The sequence below is a fragment of the Stegodyphus dumicola genome, chromosome 8, assembly GCF_044657685.1.
Source record: "Stegodyphus dumicola isolate Sdum_Otavi_A_Nest chromosome 8, ASM4465768v1".
NCBI lineage: Eukaryota > Metazoa > Arthropoda > Arachnida > Araneae > Eresidae > Stegodyphus > Stegodyphus dumicola.
The window spans coordinates 125,341,434-125,359,735 of NC_140775.1; the positions used below are offsets into that span (position 1 = coordinate 125,341,434).

Genomic DNA, 18,302 nt, shown 5'->3' on the forward strand with positions numbered 1-18,302 from the left:
TCCTTGATATAGCACAGTAAGCCGAGCAAAAAATTTATAGCATCAGCGATATCATTTGATTGATAATTAATTTTCATCATCGAATTAATTATAAATTAAGTTATATAACGTGTTCCAAGAAGGTAGTTACCACATTTATTCCCTTAAATATTTTCCCTAGAATTTCTCAATATAAGATAGAGAATTTTGTGAAAATACTTTTAGTACTGGGAGTAGAAGTTCTTTGCAAATTTAACTTTTAAATTTTTATATGATCCGTGTAGTGCAAAAATACAAATTGTAAAAGATTGATTAGGGTTTACAGAGTTAAACATATAAAGAATCTCGACGCTGGAAAGTCTCACACATATGCTTACTAAATGGTTTAAGAGAAGCATGAACATTTCCTCTCTTAGTAATGGAACCATTAACACCAAAACTAAAAACTTATTTTGTAGCTGCCTACTGTATTTTTTCTCAAAGTCTTGATTTACACGTCTTTTAAGAACAAACTCAGCATAACAAAAATAAGCAAATGACTATTTCATTAAATTTTTTCTTGAATATCTCCTCAAATTTTGCAAACGCAAATCAGAATTACATAAATTTTCATGAAGCCCAATGAATATCCTTAAGTCTCTAAGTGCGACTTCCATTTTACGAACCAAATGTCAAATCTTGTACTTTATTTTTACGTAACTATTCTACCCATTCTACTCAATTTTTTTTCATACAATTACGTATCTTATTTCAATAAACCTTTTACTTAATCAAGTATAAACAAAGAACTGTGAGCAGTAATTATAAACTAAAATGTTAGTTTTGGGGCTTAAGCGTAAACATTGTTAATTTCAAAATAACTCAACGTGTGAATACTTTGATCAACAACGGCTTTGTTACAGGAAAAAAAAATTCAGTAATTCTTATACCCTTTGCGTCTAGTGAAAATTTAGATTATGAAATAAAGAATTTCTCTATCAGCCTCCACTTTTTTTGTTACAGAAATTTCCATTTACGCTTTTTCATAATGTTCAAGTCCTTCTTCCTAGCGTTAAATGACGGTCCATTCGTTAAATGACTATTAGCTTATGTTAAACTCAAAATAAATCATCTAATATTATATATGAAATTTCTAAGCAGTATATATTACAATAAAGCTAAGAACCTCAACTAAATAAAAATTGTAGGTAAAAATGCTGTTGCTTTCTGCGCTTATAGAAAAGAACAGACAAACATATTTTACGTTAAAAAGATCTTGCTTAGATTGACCAGATTAAGCCAAGGTTTAAAAGTATACTTTCTGTGTCCTTAATGCCTACCAGTTGCCGAACACTATTTGTTTGTCCTGGAGTCAAATCCCAGCGAATTGGCTGACTGAATGAGAGTTTTCGTGTTTTTACCTATGGTTAACGTGGATTCGAGCCACTTTCCCTTAAAACGTTTTTCATGGAGATATTCGTTTCCTTAGATACACCTTGAGTATTTTACCATAATTCGGATACAGTACAACTCCAATTGTTTGAACTCCGACTATCCAAATCGCTTTCAGAATTTAAGAAAAAAACTAAAACGGAAACGTACTGCAATTCTCAAAATAAATTTGAAATCTCAATCGCACAATTTTACTAATAAATTGTAAAATCTTTTGAGAATTCCTGGATGTTCAGAAGTTAGTACTCAGGATACAGCAGAATGGATAGTGTGTGATTCGTCAGATCCTGAGTATCAAATTCTAAATGATGATGATGAGCTTATTGAAAGTGTGAGAGAAGAAAGTGTCGAAGAAGAAAATGACCTTAATGCTGAAGCAGACATGGGACTACCAGCGAGTGAAGCGTTTGCCGGCCTTAAAACTGGCCGGCTGGATAGAGAGTCAGCCCGAGTGTGACGACATGCAACTTCTCATTGTCAAGCGGATGCGCGAATTGACTGCACGAAAACTGATGAAGACAGTCAGACAGCTTACTTTAACAGAGATGTTCAGCAAGCAGTGATTTTCAGCACTTGTAAGTACTGTACTGTACGTTATATAACATGTTCGTAAAAGTGTTGCCTTTTCATTTTAATTAACTAAAACCTCTTTCTCTTTAAAATTAGTTTTTTCTCCCATTTTCAACATACAGTACATACAGTAATTAATTAAATTTCAGGCAACCAAAATCCAGAAAATCACAGAGGGCTATTTAGTGGACTTCCGAGAAACTATAAAACACTGAAATGCAACTTGTCGCGTAATACTCATTCAGTGAATCTCCATTCTCGATCACTTAGCTGAAAATATGAGAAACATTTCATCTATGTACACATGTAATGAAAATACGATATAAAGGCAAACGGAACGTCAAAATGTTCATCGACTGTTGTATTCTAAAAAAAAATTGCCAGTGGTAAAATTTCGAAGAAAATTCTCTAGACTTTTAATTTTAGGTAATTCACATCAATTTTATTGACTTACAGGTATAAATTAATCATATTTTTTCGAAATAAGTAAAAAGCTAGTTATGCGCGATTTTAAATTGCTCAAACATTACTGCAGAGTTCGGTATTTTTAAGTCCTAGTATCAGAAAATGTGTTCAGTTTTATTGTCAGTGATGTACGTTTCATTAATTTAAGCAATAACTTCTAAAATTTTTCAGGGGCTTTCAGTTTATACGACTTTGACAGTGATGGATATGTAACGAGAGACGAAATGCTGGATATTGTACGAGCCATCCACAGAATGCATGGAAAGGAAGGTGACACAGCAGAAAGGGATGCAGCGCAGCAACGAGTAGACCAACTCTTTACAAAGCTTGATACTGTAAGAATAACAAATTTCCTACATTTTTATTCACAACCCACATTTTAAACACTATTTCAAAAGTAACTATTAATGCCTTAAACAAATCATGATTTTATGAAGATCTTGTTATGATATTAAAATAACGCCCTAAATCTAACTGTTTCTTGTTTCCTTAGTTAAACGAAAGGAAAGAATGAAGGTGAAATTTTGTTGTTGCATATCTTTGCTAACGAATACAGGTACAAACATAGGTGCAAAAACAGCGCGAACGAGAATGTCACGGAGAAAGCAACGTTAAGAATAAAACGTCGCTGTAAAAGAAAAAAAAAAAAAAAAAGAGGGGGGAGAAAAAGAAGTCAAAAATAAAACACATGGATTGTAAAACATAATTGTAGATAAAAAGCGGTGCATAAACTTCGCAGTTTTAAAACACTATCATACAAAATATCGCAATAAAAAAATAAAGCACATGCAAATCATCGCTAGATGATATTGCTACAGATGTGCATTTTCTGTCTGAAAAATTTTTAAGTGAATTTTCATGTACTGACAAGAAGAAAAAATATAAGTAATATTTTTACCTCCATATCCCATATTTTGTGTTAACAAATAAATTTTTCCTGAAAGGTTAAGAAAGAAACTTAAGCATGCAAAATCCGAAAATTAGTGAAGTTAGTAAAGATTAATGCTACTTATAGCAGTTAATATGATATTAAACTTAAGTGTCTTCTTCTTTCTAATCATTATTTATACTACATTTGTTTCAAGAAAATCTACTGCACTGAAGTGCCACTGAATTAGGGATAGCAAGGGCTATGCAAATTGTCTAGCGCTGAGCATCATTTATGCGCAAGTTAGGGCGCTGTGGTAACTGCATATATAGCGCGTACCGTAGTTGTTCTGAATTATCAAAAGATTAGAACCATAGTTGCACCTTCTACCAAACGACCAATACGGATTTCGTAAAAATCTTACCACTATGACTCATCAGCTTGTCAGGATTGTGGAATTTATCGGTTCTGCGTTCCACAACAAACAAAGCGTAGCGCTCCTTATGCTGGACGTGGCAAAAGCCTTTGACAGCGTCTGGCATGAGGGGCTCGTTTTCAAGCTCGTCAATCTTGGATTACCTAGAGAACTAATTCTCCTGATTTATTCCTTTCTACAACACCGACAGTTCACAGTTTCACTGGACAATGAAACTTCTATCAAATCAATAGCTATCAAATCAATCAAGGCAAATCAAGCAATTAATAAAATGCAAGAATATCTTTACACTGTTGAAGACTGGTGCACCAACTGGAGATTAAAATTTAACGCCAGTAAATCACAACTGTTAATCCTTAGTAAATCTAAAAACGCACCAATGTTAAAGAACTTTTCCTTTTTCAAGAACCAGTTCCATTAGTCAAAAAAGCTATATACTTAGGAGTCATTTTAAACCAAACTCTCACTTGGACTAATCATATTAAGAATGTAAAAAATAAAGCCATTGGAATTATGGGTAGATTTCTTCCAGTTATAGGAAAATTTTCTAACCTTAGTCTACGAACCAAGAGGCATATCTACACTACTTGCATTCATCCAATTCTTTGTTATGCAGCTCTTGCCTGGAATACTTGCTTCTCCAAATCAGCTCCAAGTAGTGCAGAATAAGTTTCTACGTATTATTACAGATGCTGACTTTCTCATCCGCAACGAACTTCTTCATAGAGATCTCAAGCTTGATACCATCACCGAATATATTAAAAGAACATATGAGAAGTTCTTCACAAAAGCAGTCGAATGCAACTTCGTAAACTATTCTCAAGTCTTCAACTATGAAATTCTCTTTGATGATCGCAACATACGTCCACTGGCAGCACACACTATCATGGATGGAGACTAGTTCTTCTCTTAGCTCACCATTCGGTGGCTGTTTATATTTCCATTTTATCTGATTTAGACTGTATCGTTTTCTAAGTTGTTTGGACTTTTCTTGTGATGTTGTACTGACTGAATTTGTGTTGTATTTATGCTGCATGTGTTGAATTAGTGTTGTTATATTGTTGTATTGATCTTTTGCTTTTAGTAATGTTTATTGAATCATGTTTTACATTTGTCATTGATCAATTGTCATTGGATCCTTTTATATTTTCTCCATTCTTGTCAAGTTTTATTACTTGCCAGATACCTTTGGCCTTTTTTCTCTTGGTACCTCTCTCCTTTTCCTTTCATCCGTTTTCTCTTCAGAGATGTTATACTCGTCCAGATTTTACTATGTCATGTGCCCTAGAGCTTGATTTCATGAACCGGCAACGTTTCGTCAGTCAATAGTTCGGTATATCTAAATGTCTAAGTCCAAGTTCTGAATTAGTTGTTGTAATTGCCAGTATGGGTAAACTGCCTGATTTAGACGCCTTTGATTGCGGACAAATCGTAGGTGCGCGACGCATGAGCTATTCAATTTCCGAAATTATCAGACAGCTAGGATTTTCAAGGTCGACAGTGTCAAGAATTTACCAAGAATACATGGATGGTGGACAAAAAATAGCGATCGGGCAAACTGCAAAGGACAATTAGCTTTGACAGTGCGTCGTGAGAGACTGAGAGACGGCTCAGGCGTATTGTACGTAGCCAGCGAAGATAAACATTAGCTCAAATTACCACCCAGTTGAATGACGGTGCCAGTCGTACAGTCAGTAAATGGACTGTGCAACGTTCACTTCACCGTATTGGTTTGAGTCGTCGACCTACGAGAGTATCATTGCTCGCTATCGGGCTGCACGTCTTGCCTGGGCAAGGGAGCACAGAGACTGGAGTGTAGAAGACTGGGAACGAGTAGAACGAAGTGATGAGTCTCGACTCTGACAACTTAATGCTGACGGGAGGCTGAGAATATGGCGTCAGGTTCATGAAGCCATGGATCCTGCATGCCAGGTTGAAACTGTATAAGAGCATGGTGGCTCAATCATGGTCTTTGTGTGGTACGTAGAGTTGCTGGGTGATCACCTCCATCCGTTTATGCTGTTCTGTTATCCGCACGAAAATGGAGTTTTCCAACAAGACAACTGTACCTTTCACAAGTCCCGGTTGGATACTGGCTGGTTGGATAAGCATTCCTCTGACTTTTCTGTCATAAATTGGCCACCTAGAAGCCCAGACTTAAATCCTATTGAGCATCTTTGGGATGTTTGGAACAAGGCGTGAAGGGCCATCACACAGCACCAACGAACCTTACTGAATTATGGACAGCTTTAGCCAATATTTGTGAAGCCATTCCTGTTGAACGTTTCCGGAAACTTGTTGAATCTATGCCTCGTCGTGTGGCAGCCGTTATCAAAGCCAGAGGAGACCCAACTCGTTACTAGGTAGGTATCCCTAATTCAGTGGCACCTCAGTGTAATATGTCTTTATAAAAGATATTAATTAAATAATTACTTTTAATAGTTAGTATGTAGAGTCTCATCTTCTTTGGAAGCATAAACCAACTTGAGACTCAGAGGAGAACGTAGAGGAATTATCGCTATGTCTTGGAAATTATAACAGAAGCATACTAAGGGTATTAAAGACCCTTTTATTAAACTCAATAGATTAATAAAAGGCACGTCTTACGCTTACAAATCCAGCCAAGTGGAACTTAAAAGTAATGAATTCAAAATTAAAACTAAGCTATGTCGTAAATTAGCTAAAGGCCACACAGAAAGAATACGTTCTTGCTGGCTCAAATCTAATACCGGCGTGACAAGCCTAATGGCGAGAATAACGAAACTCCGCTGACAGACTGCTGTTAAGATACTCAATTAATAACGTGGCCTTCAGCAGGTGAAATACGCTTTGATTGAACAAACTTTTAAATTTTACTTCTTTCTACCTAACTTTAACATGCGCTAACTAAAATTTGCTTTCTGGCACGGAAACGGAATTTTTACTTTTATCAATATTATGTTTCCTTCTTGCTTTTACAGTAAATTATTTTTAGTTTATACAAAAAAGATGAAATATAGAGATAAATATATTACTTCCTTCCTCCAAATCATTACACTAAAATTCGATTAATTTTTTTATCATCCATGAACTCACGTCTGTGACGTTATCAACAAGCAAAGATTTATTAAAGCGGCTTTATTTTTCACTTTGGTATTTTGTATGACAATATTTTAAACCTGAAAAGTTTTTGCACTGATTTATTTTCTACCGCAATGTTTCGTGGTGTTTTTTATTTATTTTTTTTTCCGTTGTCTTCTTCTTCGAAGTTTTCAATGGGCAACTTCCTTCTGATAGTATAAGCATTTTAGCATCCCAAATAAAGGAAAGGGAAGCAACGCAATATGCCCCTATAGCATAACAACAGTGATAGGAAGCTAATTCACATGATACGCTTTTCAGCTTTATATTCAGTCGGGCGTTCCCTGGGATGTTCTTCATCAAAAGTAGGACAGAGCTTCCTCTTTCTAGCTATTAAAATTCGGTCGATGCCTAGAGGTGTATCTTGCGCAAAGCTCTCTTGGTGATTAAATTAACTGCGCAACTTATTGACAAACAGGTAGTGACTATTACCAAATGAATATATTCAGTTGCAAGTGGCCGGCCATTTGTAATTAAAACATATTCAGCCACTGAGAATAACTAGTTGCAGGCTTCTTGTCAGAATGGTAAGTACTAAGAGATTGATTGAACAAACTTTTAAACTAAGAGGATAATCAAATCTCAGGATGCAGATAAGAAAATATGTTTGAGGGTATAGGATAAGTTGCATAACTGACATAAAATGTACAGTATGTAGCAATAACATACAATGACAATGTGTGGCAAACAAAATAAAATTGATAAACACTTAGGAGCAATATATAAAAACCACAATGCATAGCAATGTAGACAAAGTTTAGACTACATTCATTATAGTTAACAATTTACAATGTGTAGCAATGATGGAATACACCACTAACCATTAAAACTAGTATATCATTAAGGAAAGCAGGTAGCAGAATCGTATTATTTTACAAATACTTGTATATTATAATGAAGTGAATAAGTTATTAAAATTTGGGATAATCTTGAAGTACAGCATAGGGAAATATTACTGGTTACGGAGTGAAACAGACATTGGGCGGCAGTTATAGCTGCTGCAGTCCATGCGGCTTCAGTTCTATGCCAGAGTTCGTGTGTAGTACTGGTTGCAAAGTGTCATCGTGCAAGAATCTCTGTAGCTATGACCTAGGTTTTTAAGTTGCTGAGAGATAGGCAAAATACGCAGGCCAAAGCAGGAGTCGAAAAGGATCCTAAACAACATGCGGTTTTGCAGCGTCCTGTTGAAAATGCGGACGACAGAAAGCCCCCAAAATATAGCACAGATACGAGCATCAAAATATCAATACTATAATGGTGGTTAATCAAAGTACTGGATATGATAAAAAATAGGTAAACACGTTGTGTACCCATATATCAATTTTGGCTCTCGGCCAGCATGACGATGAAGAATGTGAGCTTGCAATATTCTTTTCCATTCAATGTCTTCGCACAAGAATAGAGCCATCATGATGCAGGAAACAAACTGGAGTTCATCAGAAAAGACGACGCCACGGATGAGCCCATATATGCCAAACACAACACCGTAGGCTCAGTTTCTTGTGCTATATGCTTGAAGGAACACAAAGCAATATCGTTTTGCTCACAAATCCAGAGTGTTACAGATCAACTGTGTATGGTTCATACATGCGGATACTGATGTGTGCAACATACCAATTTTCTGAATGAAGGTAGGAGATGTGGCTGTAATGTCTAATAAAGATATAAATAGATCTGTCTTCTTAAGCACTGACGAATGGAAGCCATTAAACTCCCGCATGTCGTTCTGTGTTGCCCAACTTCCATTGGGTTCAAATTCTCATGAAGTGGAACTGGGTTACAAATTATGGTCCACCGCACTTTAGTTCGGGGAACATTTCTAGTATCTTTTGGTATTTTTACAAGTAAAAAAGAGAAGAAAATCAGCTATGCCTTTTCCGAGATTCAGCTGCCGGAATACCAATGCTAGCCGGATGTGCTTCCATTTCAATCACGAAGGCACCCAGTAACGAGAAAGAAAATTCCTTACAAGGTTACAATTTATTCGTTATATAAGACAGTTAATGTTTAATCGAATGCACGGAAATTGCAAAACTGTTTATGTTTTTTTCAAATCAGAACTATATTATTTCACACAGAGATAGCAAGCAGATTACAAAAGTTATGCATTTTTTCAGGACGGAACAAATTTAATTGAATTAGATGTTATAAGACGTTAATTGAATTAGACGTCTATTTGGAGATATTACAGAAAAATGAGAAATCAGATTGTCTTGTTATTAATATTTTTCAACGGTCTGTCAAGAGGTTTTACAGCCAGTTTCAAACAGCATTCAGTATTGTTCTATTGTAGTGGTGGTCATTATTCCCAACTGGTCTTTGTTGTTTTTCTAAAATGGAATTACTAGATGTGTTCATATTCATGACTATAATAAGTTGAACCTCTACTCTTTTCCACTGAAGCTAATCCTCTTCTTGCACTCGAAATGATTTAGATATGTAAAAAATGGGCTCTGTCAGATGGGTTCCATTGGGCCAAAGTTGGGTGAGCTAGAATTTTCTATTGAACAGCTTAATTTGAGGAACGATTTCATGAGCACTTCGATCCTTATCTTTTGCGTTCTAATAGTGCTGCCGAATGTTAGACAACAATATATTATTACACAGAGCTCATGAGAAACACAGACTGTGTTGCAGCGAAATAATGTCATCACAATAGCCAAAGAGGAATGGTTTGTAAAGTCGGGTATGTTTCAACATAACATAACGAATAGCTTTCTTTTACCTTTTGCGTGATGAAGCAAACAAGTTCCGTGTAGGCAGAAGTTAACGTACAAACGTTAACTTCTGCTTACACAAATCTTATCAATAGTCTCCCGCTGAAGCATTTTGCCAGTTGCCGGTATCATTTCTTACAGTTTCAGTAGTGGTTAATGAGATTTTATGGTCAGACTTAGCACCGTGAACACGCTTAGGAATTATATATTCTTCATCATATTTTTATGTGTTAGGCTAGTAAAAGCGTTTGTAATAGCATCCACTTGTTTTGCTATATAAGTTTGAGCACAGAAATTTTCCGTTGGTAGGACTATCTGTCTTTCGCTCTAATAGGAACCGAACTACCACTAATTGTCAAGTGTTAGTAAATATAATTATTTACAGTTCACGATTTATACCCATCATCTATTTCATTTATAAGCTCAGGGATTAATAAATCTTATATAGTGTTTTCTCATGATAAATTTTCTATTTGACGTAAGTAAAAAATTTACATTTTTCCTTCTCTATATGCCTAATTTTTAATTTAGCACACTCTGCACGTATTCAAGAGGTCCAGGCTCGAGTTCGCTGAGGGCACTGCACATTTTTCACTTCTCAAGCATAGTACCTAATGCCTAACGCTTCTACAGTGGCGCGCGAACTAAAAAGGTGGTGGGTGATGATTCTTCACCACGAGGATTTGACGTTTGGGACCCCTAATCCCCAGTCACCCGTTAAAAGGGGCATTTCCTCCCTAACTCCGGCGTACCTTCGTGGTGTAATGGTTAGTATACTCGGCGCGTATTCGAGAGCTCCAGGTTCGAGTCCCGGTGAGGGCATTGCACATTTTTCACTCCTCTAGCATCAAAAATACCTAATTCCTCTACAAAGCTATTATATATATAAAATTCATCCATCGTCATATAATTTCTTCCGTAACGAGAGAAAGGAAATAAATAAATAAAACGGGGACACCAGAAATTTTGAAATCTTTGTTAAACCACGTGTTCTCTTTAAAATAACTTTGTTGATCAATACTGTAATGGTTTACGCCTCGAAATACTGACTTGCCTAGTCTTCTCTAAATAAAATTAGATTAGTATTTTAATTTATTATTTAACTATTTGTTGCTAATTTAATTTGATCCATTAGTTTTATTAGCTCTTTTCATAGTGCTTAATTTTAATGATTAATTATTTAAATTTTTATTTGATTATTTTTGTTCAATTTTCCTGGTGGCCTTTTATCGGGCTCTGGTAATTCTGATTTTAGAAATTAAACCGTGGCAGAAAGACTTAGTAAATTTTACCAGAATAAAATAATTCAATCCAGTATTTTAATATATCATTTAAATTGCAATACTTGATAGAATTTCTAAATGACAACAAACCTGTTAATTAAATATCTCCCATTTGAACAGGGCCCACCAGCGGCCGAGCGGTAAAGTCGCTGAACACCGGTAGTTCGGTCCGAGGTTCGAATCCCGCGAACGGGCTGGCTGCATGGGCGTTTTCGTGGTTTTCCCCATGTGTAACGTGTATACGAGCCAGTTTCCCTTAGAAAGTCCTCCACGAAGGCATCCCTCCTCTTAGGCAGATAGCCCTAGTGTGCTTTGCCATAATTAAATAAACCAAACCAAACCCATTTGAACAGTGGCGTCAATGTAACAATTTCAGTGTTATTTATAGATATAAATACTGTAATTATTGAAGCAAATTTTTCAAACACTTTTGTACAAAAATAAAAGAAGGGAACGCAATGATAGTTCTAAAAAATAACAAAGCAGCCTTAATTAACTATAAAAAAGTAGCACTTGCAATCCAAATGATTTAAGTTAGAACTTTTGCCATAATTGTGGAATATCATACAATATAACTTCTAAAATATAAATAAGCGTTCACAGTACAATACTAATTTTAGGACAATCAGTGGTTACGTCAAACGCATTCTCTCTCATCTTTTACGAAGTAATTAATTAATGACAATCACTCAACCGTAGCAATGAAATGGCCCAGCTAAAGAATAGACAATTTTTCCTAGGAGAAGGGAGCTGTTAAACAAACATCGTTTTTGTCTTAAAATTTTGTCAATTGTTAAAATATTTATATTATTTTTATGTACAATTTATTATGAAAGTAATAAATTATTAAACGATTATAAAATAAATTTCTTATTATAATGTAAATGATTTTAGTCAAGGTTCTTCATTTTAATCGTTTGGAATAATTTATTGTGCCCTATCTGACTCTTATTCACTTTTTGGAGCTTACCTTTGGTGGATTCTAATTGCTCAGCGTCTTTAAGTGTGTATAGTAGATAGACAGATAAATCGATATATAAATACATTCCCACGCAAAATGGGGCCCTTTGATTCACTTTTCATAAAACATGAAGGAATGACTAAGCACCTGCACTTCTTTCTGGAATGACTTATGCCGACACGTCTTGATTCGCCGACACGTCCAGAACTTCTCTTGCACTCGGAAGATTGTTTTATGCCTGCACAATAAGGGCTTCGATAATTATGGGGAATATTTTTGGATAAAAGCACGTTTGTACTCAACAATGACTGTACCTCTTTTGCAAGCAACAGCAACTTCGCAGTGCTCAAGATAAGTGGTTCCCACCATGCACTTTCTTTCCATGTTCTTGGTTCTTCTTTCAGTATTCCTCACCTACGTAAAGTCAACTCCCGGAGGACACAGTACTAAGATCTAGTTGTTGTTTTGTTTTGTTTTTTTTTGTTTTGTTTCTTTTTTTCGCTTTTTTTAATTCCATCAACAAGATCCAACAGTCTGAAGAGCACGTAACCCAGTGAGCCAGCCGTTCTGTCAGTTTCGAAAAGAAAGAAGAGGATACTGAGCGCCGCCTGAGATAACCACTGACCTGACTTTGTTGTAAAAGTCTTACAGCATTAATAGTCATCCTGGCAGAAGGGAATATTTCCTCCGTGTAAAAATAGAAATATAAATATACATACAAGGCCATAGAAGGCCAGTGTATAAGCATAGATATTTTGATTAAAAACATTGTCTTGTACAAGTTACAAATGAGAAGAAGATACTGTAAAGTCATAAAGGATTTGTATCATAAAGAACCACCCTCTATTGAAATTGGACATTCTGTCAGATCTTTTAAGTTTCAGATCCTTTAACATCATATGTAACGACGTTGCTTTTCATGCTTTTCACACAACTGTATTTCATTTTTGTTTTTTAGGACAAAGATGGGAAACTGAGCCGAGAAGAATTTTGCAAAGGATTTAAGAACGATACCTGGATAATTAAAGCTTTGTTGATGAGATCTCCTCTAGCCAGTAGTTCAACTCCTTCCTTAGCTCCTGCAAGTAGTGAAACCGAGGTTAGCAGAAGATCATCGACTTGTACAGCATCCATCGGTAATGGTCTGCATTAAACGAACAGCCTTATATTGGAAATTCTATGAATTTCAATTGATTTACTACTAACCACGAGATAATTGATTAACGCACCAAGTTCATGTACTGACCACAAGAAAAGATAATTAGAAAAGATGTAATATTTTGAAGATATCTGAAAAACTGAAGGCTTTAGCATTATTTAACTTTATCTTCTTGCCTTAAATACAGCGATGTATTATTTTTTTAAACATACACTTCTTCCTTCACAAATACGCAATTTAACCATCTTCACTGTTCAAGTTCATTTTTTCTATTGGATTGTTCAGATTGTTCATTCCATTCCTATCACTTTCATTAACCAAGCAATCATTTTGATGTTATTCATTGGGAAATCTTAAAATTAATGCGTGCACGCAGGAAAATTTATCTTAAAATTAACAATTAGAAAGAAATAGTTTTTCTATGAATCATAATAAAATGTATATCGTAAGTAATTAATAAAAATCTTTAATAAACTAATTTCGAAAGAGTATTAATAAATGTAGTTTTCGTAGAATTTTTTCCTTCAAAAAGTACAAAACTGCTGTTTCGCAAAAAAGATAGCGATATGAAAAAATATCAATGAGACATAGTAGTACATGAAATAATTTTACTATCCATTAAGTTATTGATTAAAATCGAGTGTATTTAATTACAAATGTCAGAAATTTACTGACTGATTAATAATTAAATACATTCAATTTTAAGTCAGAAGCCTCTTTTAATGCTGCATTTACACTTAGTTTAAACATTTTAATGGTCTCAAAATTTCTAAATAAGGGTCGCAAAGAGCTTTCATACACAAGCAAAAAAAAAGGGGGGAGCAGAATTGAATACGTTCAATTTCCTTCACGGGTATTTGAAAACGTTCTTTCGCGAATGCTAGATATCTGATGTTACGTTCCTTTCTGACGGCGTATAATGTATTTCAGTTTATTTTTATTGTTGTAAGTAGCCAAATTATTTTTCTACAAATTGTGGCAAAAGGAATCTCAGGCGTCGTTAGATGTAATATGGTTATCACATCTAACGAAGCCTGAGATCAGGAGAAACTTTTCCGAGAAACAAGATTCTCATTCTTCTACCATTGGAAGATTCCTAGACGGAACATGTTTGACTGGAACTGATATCCGGCTAGCTAGGCGGGACTTTGCATCAGAGATGCAAATGTTTCGTTTAAAGCTGTGTTTCTTGTAGGTTTCCTACAAAGCACAGAATTTCGTATAAGTCAACCAGATATTTAGAAAGCCAAAATTTCCGGGATAGGAAGTAGATGTGACGCTGGCTTAAGTCGTATGGCTGTTATGACTATAATCTACGACTTTAAGATAAACGTTTCAATGCCTTTCTGACCATCCTCATTACCGATCGTAATACGTAATTTCTGCACAGCACTTATTTTCTCCACATTATTTGAAACTGTAATAAAATCAGAAACTTTTCGTGAAGTGAAACGCAGTAAACGGAAATAATGTGAGAAAGAAACAATTAGGGAAATCCAACTTCTGTCGCAGTGGTCGTTACCATAATTATGAGAAGAAAATAACTCTGGGCCGAAGAAAATAACTCTGAAGTGTCTATTTTAAAGTAACAGAATATAACATAGTCGCTTTGAATATAGGACAATAGGGAATCCCAAGATTACTCAGTTGATGAAATGGTAGATTTGCCTTGTCTTTAAGTTAAACCTTTGGACTATTCACTGTACAAACTTACTCCTCAGTTCAAAATTCAAAAACATGTTAGAAGGGATGTTTTGCTTCGCCATTTGGGGAATAGTGTGAAAGCAGCGTATAAGAAAGAGCCTGCTTCGTCAAAAACATTTAAAGTCGGAATTAAATATAAATTAGACACTTTTACATCATTACTTTCCTTTTCTACCATTGATCTTGATCAAGCTTTTTTATTGTGATGATAAACTTTATTTATGTATTTTATTAATGTATTGTTAAGTTTATTGTGAGTTACACTGCTGTTTTATTTATTATTATTTTTTTAATGTTTCCTTACGACATCAAATTGCATATATAAATTTTTTCCTTGTTGTATATTTAGTTTATTCTCAATCTAAGCTTTATATTAATAAATTTCTTCTTTTTTATTAAACGGGTTTATTATGATTTAAACGCATATCAGACTAATAAAAAAAATAAGATTCTAATTTTTACATTTCGCTTCCAATTTCCAATGCATACAAGTCATAAACTGAAAGTATATATAAAGAAATATTAAAACAGCATGCATATCGTTTTCCTCTAATTTACATCGTCGGTTTATTTCATTTATTCTCATTTTCATTATGCATTACGTTGAAAATCCTATTTCACTAAGATATATCAACAATAAATGAAAGCAAAGCACAGATATTTGGTATATTGTCATTCTAATGTGATTTTTAACATCCTAAGAAATATCTGTAAACATTTTGATAGAAGAATGCTCTTTTTTAAAGTTTAAAAAATATTTAAAAAAAAAAAAAAAAAGAAGGAAAGAAAATAATAAAGAAAATCTGAAAGGTTTCAGATTTTAAATTACGTCCAAAGGGGCGTTTTTTTAACATTTTGTGTGTTACCTTTATTTATTATAGTCATGTTCTTCGCACTTAAATCATAAAATTCAGTTCAAGAGCAATATCGCAAAATAATTTTAAACTGAGCATATCTTTAGAATTTCTGATACAGAGCCTCACGCGCTGGAGATAAAAATGTCTTTCTGTACAACGTTGCCTTTGCTCGCTTTGAAATCCTTGAGTTTGTTAATCAAAAATTCGTTAAAGGTTTACAAAATATAAAATCGATCATAAAACAAATTCCAAATTTCAAGTTTGGGCTTCCACATGCCCATATTCGCAGTAGGATTGTGTCATTCAAAATTTGGTGGCTATAGGTACCGTTGTTTTATCAGAATGCTAGAAACATACATACATTTATGCAGATTCTTCATTATTTAATTTTTTCAAATATAATACAGGGCAATAATATTTGGTGGCAACAATTTGAAAAGTGAAACGGACATTCAGAGTGATTCGAAGCAAAATCGCAAAACGAAAACTATAGTCTCTCAAGGACAAAGTCCCTTTGGACTAATAAGTATGATTTTCAACATAGAGAAAACAAATTTTGTGATATTCAGGGAACATGCCACCATTTACATTCTTCACATTTTGATACTTTTGACAAGTAATTGAAATTAGAAATGGAAATAAAATAAGCTGAAACTGAAGTTCATGTTAATAAAAAGATAATAAAAAAATCAAATATAATTTTGTATGAGTTACACTACCATGCGTTGCAACGTAATGATAAATTTAGATTCTTAAATTTGATATAAAAAATCAAACAATTCTTTACAGAGGTACTACGTTATAAACGCGTTTCGCTAATTGTATTTATATTGCAAATTTTCACAAGAATAACCATTTGGATATATTATAAACTAACGTAACTTAATTTGTATCGCATATATAGTATATATACTATATAATTATAATTATTATTAAAAATAAAATACATAATGAAATTATTGAGAAGTGAGTTTGTTATACTTAAATCACTCAGTTTGTTAACCAGTTCAATTATAATTTGAAAAATAAATTAAAAGTTTTAAGTCAATAGATAGCACTCCAGTAATTTGCATGTAAGATAAATGAAAGATTAATGTTTAATGCAATGGCGTTAGACCAAAACTAATTGGAAAACACTTTGAAAGTTGAAGTAACTGAATTACTGTTACTTTATATATCCTTCACTCAAAACACTATTACAGGAACCAGTATTCACATATTTAGATATTTATTGCTGTTTCAAAGTAAAACTCCCGACATAATTTTTTTATCTTTTTACGATCCCCCATAACCTTTTTCTCTGGTAAAAAACCCAAAATAGGCTCAGAGGGATATAAAAGAGGAATATAATTCCCATGCGATGCAAGTTTGCAGCTTTTACACCTTTACATCAGTTCCGAAATGATTAAAAAACAAAACTTAGACGGATGCTTGATTAGTAACAGATTCTAGGATTTGTATTCTTGCCGGATAGGAACTGTAGATTTTCAGTAATTAAGACATTAAGTGGTCAGCGCACGAAAATGTTTCGTTTAAAAAAGTTAATCTAATCACCATTATAAGGTATGGTGTTGTAACGATGGCACACTCGTCCCGTATTCGAGAGGTCCAGCTTCGGGTCCCAGCAGGGGCATTGCTCATTTTTCACATCTCCTGCTTCAAATTTAGCTAATGATACTACAGTGGCGCCCGAACTAAAAGCTGTAGGATGATGATTCTTCACCACCAGGATTTGGCAGATTTTTTTCTTGGAGTGTTTCTACACCGTAATAATTATATTTTATCTTTACTTCTTTTTAAGTGCATCATAAGATATTTATTTTTGCCATCATTTTGATAAGTGTAATATCTTTAAAACTCAGATATTCATATAGTCATTTTTTTGTTGTTGTTGTTGTTGACAAAGATTTTCATAAAAGCATTTATTAATTTATCAATTTACATTTTTAAGAGCTACTATAGTTGAAGTTGATAATGTAACAAATTCACTTGGGTCCATCTAGAAATATTTTAGTATTTTCTATTTAGCATGAACTTGCAAGAAAATGTAAATTTTGATGCTCGACTTTGTTAAAAAAAAATTTATGTCTAATCTAAAAGTCGGTTTAATCCATTACAAACTCATACAATATATTGAAGCAGTTTTTATTTATTTATGCGTTTATTCTTCGAAATTCAAAGGGTCTTAAAATACTTGAATTAACAAAAGTTATTTAAAGAATATTGAACGAAATTAGTATTACGTAAATGCTATAATTTGTAGACAGATTCTCCAATGTAAAATTTACGAAAACTTTGAAAATTGATATGAACGTTTTATAGCCTGTGACATAATGAGCTGGAATTTCAAATAATATATTTGTTAGATGAGAAATTATGTAAAATGCAATGCAATTACGTAAAATTAAATTGTAATTTCCGAGAAGTGCGTTTTTATAACAATAACAACAAACAAAATTTCCATAAATAACTTCTTATATTTATCGAGATGTTCTATTTGAATCTAAAGTACAAGAAAGGTTTAATGCTTAGAATCAAGCTGCAGTTGGAACATACACACAGATATAAACTGCTGGCCATCAAAATGCAACAACATAAAGGAAGCATCCAAACAACATGAAACTTGCATCATGAGTATACCGCGGTGGAATATGCAAATGATTAAGATTTCAGAGCAAGTGCACATCATGGGCGACTTCATGGACATCATGAGCGCTTCTTACAATCCGTATATAAAGACAGGAAAGATTGC

At 33.9% G+C, this 18,302-nt stretch overlaps 1 protein-coding gene across 3 annotated transcripts in view; it reads left to right on the top strand.

Moving 5' to 3' along the window:
- The window catches only part of LOC118185170 (uncharacterized), a 121,082-nt gene extending 105,989 nt beyond the window's left edge, over window positions 1-15,093 (top strand). For all 3 annotated transcript variants that reach the window (XM_085822376.1, XM_035354982.2, XM_035354981.2), the window contains 2 exons: window positions 2,617-2,780; window positions 12,789-15,093. In XM_085822376.1, the coding sequence (XP_085678502.1) occupies window positions 2,617-2,780; window positions 12,789-12,983 (359 nt within the window). In that variant the 3' untranslated portion in view covers window positions 12,984-15,093. The remainder of the gene's footprint in view (window positions 1-2,616; window positions 2,781-12,788) is intronic.
- The last annotated feature ends 3,209 nt before the right edge of the window (window positions 15,094-18,302 follow it).